At 39.8% G+C, this 8,964-nt stretch overlaps 1 protein-coding gene across 1 annotated transcript; it reads left to right on the plus strand.

The window, feature by feature from the left end:
- The first annotated feature begins 19 nt into the window (after nucleotides 1-19).
- Nucleotides 20-5,356, plus strand: LOC115023560 (low affinity immunoglobulin gamma Fc region receptor II-a-like). Its single transcript, XM_029454637.1, has 7 exons — nucleotides 20-59; nucleotides 702-734; nucleotides 866-1,002; nucleotides 1,356-1,476; nucleotides 3,856-4,107; nucleotides 4,593-4,712; nucleotides 5,155-5,356. The coding sequence occupies exons 1-7, from the start codon at nucleotides 29-31 to the stop codon at nucleotides 5,217-5,219; spliced, it is 759 nt and encodes a 252-aa protein (XP_029310497.1). The 5' UTR covers nucleotides 20-28; the 3' UTR covers nucleotides 5,220-5,356.
- The last annotated feature ends 3,608 nt before the right edge of the window (nucleotides 5,357-8,964 follow it).

Consider the following 8,964-nt stretch of genomic DNA (forward strand, 5'->3'; position numbering starts at 1 on the left):
TCAGAGTCAAAGTGTCGTCTGCAGCAGGATGGAGGCGTCTGCTCTCGCTCTGCTTCTCTGTGAGTCCCTCACTGTTAACACTTCGTCAATGTTTCCACGTTTGATTTACTCTCTTCTTGCACATTCTGCTTATTTAAGCAAACCTGCATTCATTTCCCTTTAAACTACATGCAGTTTTTATCATAAAGCTTTAAAAAGTGTACATTTTAAACTTTAGTTTTGGGTCAAAGTATGTATTTTTCTGTTGAGTATTTCCATTTCAAGCTACTTTTGACTTTTATTCCACATACTTCCATATTTTCATCCTTTTTATGACCTTTTTTTGTTGTTTTTCTATTTATATCTAACGTACTTTGTTCGATCCACTTCTTTGATAATCATTAAAATCATTCTTCATGCAAAAATGTCAGAAAATGCTGTTTTCAGCTTCTAAATCTGGAGATTTGCTGCTTTATTTCAAATTAAAGTGAATATCTTTGGGTTTTGCAGACAAAACAACTCGTTTCACTATTTTCTGACTGAAACATTAATCCAATGAAATTAATCATTTGATTTATATGCAACAAATATTTATAAATACCGTAGTTTAGATGTATTAAAGTTGACTTTGCTATGTTGTCTTTTGCGTACGTTTCTGAGCTCATCATTAATATTCAGATGTTTTTTTTAATCCTTCTTGTTTTTCATTTTTTGTGATTTAGTGGTGAATTCTCTGGATTCTGGTTCTGCTCGAGGTGAGATTACAACTTATTATATAATGTATGTAATATATATATATATATATATATATATATATATATATATATATATATGTAATAACACAATGTGATACTTAATGGGGATGAAACTTCACATTCTCCCCCAGTGTCTCTCGCAGTCTCCCCCAAGAGATCGCAGTTCTTTAAGTACGACAGTTTCTTTGTGAGCTGTGAGGAGGAGGAGGAAGAGGAGGAGGAGGAGGAGGCTGTGTGGAGAGTGATGAAGAGGACGCAGGACGGAGAGGTCTGTCTGGAAAATAGATATTAAACTTTAACATGCATTGAAAATGTTCCTCCAGTAAAATGTAGTTACTAAAGTATAGAAATGCTACGTGTACTATTATATAATTAGATTATTATTACTCGAGCATTAATGTAAACGCAGGATTTTACTGTTTTTAATTATTATTTTCTGTATATTTTTTTATTTTAATGCATTTTTACTGCAGGAAACCATGAAAATGTCTCAATTAATATTAATAATAATATTATGCAATATGCATTAACACGGCCAAAATGTCCCGATAGTGATGTACAAGGGTTAAGTAAAGTACTTGTGTAAATGTACTTAGCACTTTGTTACCGTTTCCTCTCCAGGTGTGTCCGTGTGCGTCCTCCTGCTCCATCACGACAGCTTTCCCCGTCACAGACAGCGGTGTGTACTGGTGCCAATCTGGAGCGGGAGCGACGAGCAACACCGTCAACATCACCGTCACTGGTACAAACACACCTTAAATATATCATCAGCACTTTTACTTTAAGTACTTTAAATACATTTACAGCCTCCCTGAACTAAAGCTGAACGGTCGTTTGTTGTTGGACTTCTGTGCTAGTCATGGAATGGCCATAACAAACACCATGTTCGAACATAAGGATGCTCATAAGTGTACGTGGTACCAGAGCACCCTAGGCCAAAGGTCAATGATCGATTTCGTAATCGTATCATCTGATCTGAGGCCGCATGTTTTGGACACTCGGGTGAAGAGAGGGGCGGAGCTGTCGACTGATCACCATCTGGTGGTGAGTTGGATCAAGGGGTGGGGGAAGACTCTGGACAGACCTGGTAAGCCCAAACGGGTAGTGCGGGTGAACTGGGAACGTCTGGAGGAAGCCCCTGTCCGGGAGATCTTCAACTCACACCTCCGGCGGAGCTTTCAGACATCCCTGTGGAGGTTAGGGGCATTGAACCTGAGTGGGCGATGTTCAAAACCTCTATTGCTGAAGCTGCGGTGATGAGCTGTGGTCTCCAGGTCTTGGGTGCCTCAAGGGGCGGTAACCCTCAAACACCGTGGTGGACCCCGGTGGTCAGGGAAGCCGTCCGACTGAAGAAGGAGTCCTTCCGGGTTTTGTTATCCGGGAGGACTCTGGAAACAGTTGCAGGGTATCGAAGGACTAGAAGGGCGGCAGAGGCAAAGCAGCAGCCTCTATGGTAGAGGCAGAGCTGGAAGCTGACGGGGGATCATCGTTGAGGGGCTGTCTTGGTGGACACGCCTCGTCAACATTGCGTGGAAGTCTAGAACAGTGCCTAGGGTTTGGCAGACCGGGGTGGTAGTTCCTCTCTTCAAAAAGGGGGACCAGAGAGTGTGTGCCAACTACAAGTATCACACTTCTCAGCCTCCCTGGTAAAGTCTACTCCAAGGTACTGGAAAGGAGGGTTCGGCCGGTAGTCGAACCTCTGATTGAAGAAGAACAATGCGGATTCCGTCCTGGTCATGGAACAACGGACCAACTCTTTACTCTCGCAAGGATCCTGGAGGGGGCCTGGGAGTACGCCCATCCGGTCTACATGTGTTTTGTGGATCTGGAGAAGGAGTATGACCGGGTCCCCCGGGTGATACTGTGGGAGGTGCTGCGGGAGTATGGGGTGAGGGGGTTACTTTTGAGGGCCATCCAATCCCTGTACGCCCAAAGCGAGAGTTGTGTCCGGATACTCGGCAGTAAGTCGGACTCGTTTCCAGTGAATGTTGGCCTCCGCCAGGGCTGCGCTTTATCACCAATCCTGTTCGTGATGTTCATGGACAGGATATCGAGGCGTAGTCGTGGAGGAGAGGGGTTGCAGTTCGGTGACCTGAGGATCTCATCGCTGCTCTTTGCAGATGATGTGGTCCTTATGGCATCATCGGTCTGTGACCTTCAACAGTCACTGGATCAGTTCGCAGCCGAGTGTGCAGCGGTTGGGATGAGGATCAGCACCTCCAAATCTGAGGCCATGGCTCTCAGCAGGAAACCGGTGGATTGCCTACTCCGGGTAGGGAATGAGCCATTGCCCCAAGTGAAGGAGTTCAAGTACCTCGGGGTCTTGTTCGCGAGTGAGGGGACGATGGAGCGAGAGATTGGCCGGAGAATCAGAGCAGCTGGGGCGGTATTACAGTCACTTTACCGCACCGTTGTGACGAAAAGAGAACTGAGCCAGAAGGTAAAGCTCTCAATCTACCGGTCGATCTTTGTTCCTACCCTCACCTATGGTCATGAAGGCTGGGTCATGACCGAAAGAACGAGATTGTGGGTACAAGCGGCCGAAATGTGTTTTCTCAGACGGGTGGCGTCTCCCTTAGAGATAGGGTGAGAAGCTCAGCCATCCGTGAGAGACTTGGAGTAGAGCCGCTGCTCCTTTACGTTAAAAGGAGCCAGTTGAGGTGGATCGGGTATCTAGCAAGGATGCCACCTGGGCGCCTCCCTAAGGAGGTGTTCCAGGCACGTCCAGCTGGGAGGAGACCCCGGGGAAGACCCAGGAGCTGGAGGATGTGGCCCAGAGAAGGGAAGTTTGGGGTTCCTTACTGGAGCTGCTGCCCCCCACGACCCAACCCCGGATAAGCGGTAGATGATGGATGGACATTTACTGCACAATCAGTACTTAAAGTGCATTTTAAGAAGACATGTTTACTTTACTTTCTTTACTTGTTTTCTTTGTATCTGTAACTCTGTTTAACGAGCCGTCAGCTTTAATATGTTTGCAATGAACGTTGGTGCATTCAAGTTCATGGAGTCTTTGCACCGCCTCGTTTAAAGGTTCATGCACCAGAAAGGAGATGATATTGTATATAAATGAACAGCAGTGTATTTCCAGCCTCTCACATGTGGTTTTATTTCCCCCCAGCTGGAGCTGTGATCCTGCAGAGTCCGGTCCTCCCTGTGATGGAGGGACACGCTGTGACTCTGAGCTGCACACGTAGAGTCACAAAGTCCGCGTCCAACCTCGCCGCTGACTTCTATAAAGATGGCATCCTCGTCGGGAGCAGCTCCACAGGAAACATCACCATCCACAGTGTTTCTGAATCTGATGAAGGACTCTACAGCTGTAACGTCTCTGGAGCTGCAGGATCAGCAGAGAGCCGGCTGACTGTCAGAGGTGAGATGGTGTCCTCTGAGGTCCAGTCAGGGTTTAAGTGACATTAAAACAGCAGTTTTAATTGATTCAGTGTATTTGATATTTTTCAGTGCTTCGGTCAACTCAGCATTTTTAGTTTATTATTATTATTATTATCATTATTGTTATTATTATTATTATTATTATTATTATTATTATTATTATTATTATTATTATTATTATTATTATATAGCATTATTATTAGCAGTAGTATTTTTAATATTACTATTATTATTATCTATTATTATTGTCTATTAGTGTCTTTGTGTATCTAGAAAAGCGCGATAGAAATTAAATGTAATATTATTATTATCATGATTATTATTATTAATAATCTTTATTAAACAAGGACCATGCATAAAAAGCATTCATCTCTAAAAGATAAGAGATGATTTTTGCCAGATTTAACGATCAGCTTTTTTAGTCATGTATATTAACATGAAGTGTCTCTGCAACGCCCCCTGCAGGCCGGGATCCTGCAGCCCCCCTGCTGTCTGACTCCGCTGTGGTGCGCCACCTGCTGGTGGGAACTCCTTACCTGCTGTGCACCATCTTACTGGGGCTCATATACAGAGACAGAGCCAGAGGTGAGAACTGCTGCACGAACTAACAGCTGGACTGCAGCTCGTGCTGGACCACTAGGGGGCGTGTTGCATTTATCAAACCAGTAAGAAAAGCGGTTAGCGTGCAAGGCCTCCTGCGGTGCGCGGCGCTCGTCTTCACTCGCGTTCTTATTCAGATGGTTTTTTTTTATGAAATTCGATAGAGAATCAAAATTCATGAACTACTTAAACAGAGTCTTTACTCACGATCTATAATCCAAGAGAGAGAGAGTGGTGTCCATCTTCTTTATAACTCTTGTCTCGTACGAAAGCAAATATTTCCCAAAAGTGTTGATCTGTTCCTTTCAAACTGCACATGTGAAAGATCATCAGGCATGGGAAACATTGTATTACTGCGCTCTTTAGAGAGACATCTGATGATCACTGGAAGGTCCTTTAAGGCCATTGTTGTTTTTTGTTTTTACAGCGCAGCAGCGTGCCAGTGAAGCAACTCGAACATCCAATGATGTCCTAATGGAAATGGCTGCATGACAACCAGCGACAGTGACGTATTTTTTATATATATATATAATTTGTTTTATATATAAATAGCAGAACCTTTCATCAAATGCTTCACATAATAAAACAATAAAATATGCATGAATAAATAAAAATAAATAAACACCATTGATACAAATACATTTATTTTTAATTATTAAAACTTAAAAACTAAGGCTATAACATCATCATTTGTTTGTTTTACCCTTCTACACCCTTTTTATAAATAGAGTCTGAAACTACCTTGCAGCGTTTGGGCGGCGGGTCACTCGCCCTGAGGTGAAGCGCTCACTGTTTCCATCCCAGAGAGTTTGACAGGAAGTACAGGCGTGAGGTGTGAGGTCAGAGAGGGGGAGGGGGTTGTGGTTATCAAGCAGTCAGTTAGTGTTGCTGTTAACATGCAATCATTGCTGGTGCACTGAGTGCATATATTTATTTATTCATTGTTATTATCAAAGGTACGAACACCAAACTGGGAAAATACTCAATACAAGTAAAAGTCCTGCATTCAAAACCTGACATTAAGTAAATATTTAATTTGATATCTGATGTTCCTGTTACATTAATGTGTGTGTTACATGTTCCTGTTACATTAATGTGTGTGTTACATGTTCCTGTTACATTAATGTGTGTGTTACATGTTCCTGTTACATTAATGTGTGTGTTACATGTTCCTGTTACATTAATGTGTGTTACATGTTCCTGTTACATTAATGTGTGTGTTACATGTTCCTGTTACATTAATGTGTGTGTTACATGTTCCTGTTGCATTAATGTGTGTGTTACATGTTCATGTTACATTAATGTGTGTGTTACATGTTCCTGTTACATTAATGTGTGTGTTACATGTTCCTGTTGCATTAATGTGTGTGTTACATGTTCCTGTTGCATTAATGTGTGTGTTACATGTTCCTGTTACATTAATGTGTGTTACATGTTCCTGTTACATTAATGTGTGTGTTACATGTTCCTGTTGCATTAATGTGTGTGTTACATGTTCCTGTTACATTAATGTGTGTGTTACATGTTCCTGTTACATTAATGTGTGTGTTACATGTTCCTGTTACATTAATGTGTGCGTTACATGTTCCTGTTACATTAATGTGTGTTACATGTTCCTGTTACATTAATGTGTGTGTTACATGTTCCTGTTACATTAATGTGTGTGTTACATGTTCCTGTTACATTAATGTGTGCGTTACATGTTCCTGTTACATTAATGTGTGTTACATGTTCCTGTTACATTAATGTGTGTGTTACATGTTCCTGTTACATTAATGTGTGTGTTACATGTTCCTGTTACATTAATGTGTGTGTTACATGTTCCTGTTGCATTAATGTGTGTGTTACATGTTCTTGTTACATTAATGTGTGTGTTACATGTTCATGTTGCATTAATGTGTGTGTTACATGTTCTTGTTACATTAATGTGTGTGTTACATGTTCCTGTTACATTAATGTGTGTGTTACATGTTCCTGTTACATTAATGTGTGTTACATGTTCCTGTTACATTAATGTGTGTGTTACATGTTCCTGTTACATTAATGTGTGTGTTACATGTTCCTGTTACATTAATGTGTGTGTTACATGTTCCTGTTGCATTAATGTGTGTGTTACATGTTCTTGTTACATTAATGTGTGTGTTACATGTTCCTGTTGCATTAATGTGTGTGTTACATGTTCTTGTTACATTAATGTGTGTGTTACATGTTCCTGTTACATTAATGTGTGTGTTACATGTTCCTGTTGCATTAATGTGTGTGTTACATGTTCCTGTTACATTAATGTGTGTGTTACATGTTCCTGTTACATTAATGTGTGTTACATGTTCCTGTTACATTAATGTGTGTGTTACATGTTCCTGTTACATTAATGTGTGTGTTACATGTTCCTGTTACATTAATGTGTGTGTTACATGTTCCTGTTGCATTAATGTGTGTGTTACATGTTCTTGTTACATTAATGTGTGTGTTACATGTTCCTGTTGCATTAATGTGTGTGTTACATGTTCTTGTTACATTAATGTGTGTGTTACATGTTCCTGTTACATTAATGTGTGTGTTACATGTTCCTGTTGCATTAATGTGTGTGTTACATGTTCATGTTACATTAATGTGTGTGTTACATGTTCCTGTTACATTAATGTGTGTGTTACATGTTCCTGTTGCATTAATGTGTGTGTTACATGTTCCTGTTACATTAATGTGTGCGTTACATGTTCCTGCTGCATTAATGTGTGTGTTACATGTTCCTGTTACATTAATGTGTGCGTTACATGTTCCTGCTGCATTAATGTGTGTGTTACATGTTCCTGTTGCATTAATGTGTGCGTTACATGTTCCTGTTACATTAATGTGTGTGTTACATGTTCCTGTTGCATTAATGTGTGTGTTACATGTTCCTGTTACATTAATGTGTGCGTTACATGTTCCTGTTACATTAATGTGTGTTACATGTTCCTGTTACATTAATGTGTGTGTTACATGTTCCTGTTACATTAATGTGTGTGTTACATGTTCCTGTTACATTAATGTGTGTTACATGTTCCTGCTGCATTAATGTGTGTGTTACATGTTCCTGTTACATTAATGTGTGTGTTACATGTTCCTGTTACATTAATGTGTGTTACATGTTCCTGCTGCATTAATGTGTGTGTTACATGTTCCTGTTACATTAATGTGTGTGTTACATGTTCCTGCTGCATTAATGTGTGTGTTACATGTTCCTGTTACATTAATGTGTGTGTTACATGTTCCTGTTACATTAATGTGTGTTACATGTTCCTGCTGCATTAATGTGTGTGTTACATGTTCCTGTTACATTAATGTGTGTGTTACATGTTCCTGTTACATTAATGTGTGTGTTACATGTTCCTGCTACATTAATGTGTGTGTTACATGTTCCTGTTACATTAATGTGTGTGTTACATGTTCCTGTTACATTAATGTGTGTTACATGTTCCTGTTACATTAATGTGTGTTACATGTTCCTGTTACATTAATGTGTGTTACATGTTCCTGCTGCATTAATATAATAATAAATCTGAAAGTAAAGCAGTAAAAACTCAAATATGTTCCTCAGAATTGCAGTAGAAGCACAAAGCTGCATTCGACAGAGAACAGAGATATAAACAGAACTGAGGTGTTCTGATAATCGTAACGCAGTTTCCTGTCAAACCAGAATGAAAAGCACAGCGTTGAGGTTTCTGCTGATGAGGGGAAACGGTGACAGTGAGGTGTTGCTTTGTTATTTTACTTACTATATCTGAGGACTGTGAAAGGTGAACCACAGTATCAGCTGGTTAGAGTTTGTGGATCATTTGAGATTTATAATTCTATTTTAGCTGCACCTTTCAGCAGTCTGCCCTTAATTATTATTTCATTTCATTTCATTTTATTTTATTGTTGGTTTTTACTCACTCGTCTTATCTTTTCTTTTTTAACTGATAGTTATTATTATTTTAAATAAATATTTTAGACTTACTTAATTTAGTGGTTTCATTTGTTTTTAAATTGGTTTTAATTATTTTATTTTATGTTATTGTTACTTATTGAGTTTTATTCTATTTCTTTTCTTTTATTCTTATTTGTGGCTTTTACTTTCTTTTTACTCTTATTTTTTTATTGTAAAACAGTTGGCTTTGTATATTAAGTCCTATCCATTTTTTAATATACATATTTTTAACATCTATTGCTAAATATATTTCTCAGTAGATTCAGTCTCATCTCCAGCAGCAGC

Source organism: Cottoperca gobio, chromosome 18 (assembly GCF_900634415.1).
Source record: "Cottoperca gobio chromosome 18, fCotGob3.1, whole genome shotgun sequence".
NCBI classification, from domain to species: Eukaryota; Metazoa; Chordata; class Actinopteri; order Perciformes; family Bovichtidae; genus Cottoperca; species Cottoperca gobio.

What these genes read in the sequence shown, in the direction of transcription:
- LOC115023560 (XM_029454637.1), top strand. Translation starts at nt 29, where the DNA reads ATGGAGGCGTCTGCTCTCGCTCTGCTTCTCT. An exon ending in TGCTCTCGCTCTGCTTCTCT is followed by an intron (nt 60 to 701) that starts GTGAGTCCCTCA and finishes TTTGTGATTTAG; the next exon opens with TGGTGAATTCTCTGGATTCT. An exon ending in CGTCAACATCACCGTCACTG is followed by an intron (nt 1,477 to 3,855) that starts GTACAAACACAC and finishes ATTTCCCCCCAG; the next exon opens with CTGGAGCTGTGATCCTGCAG.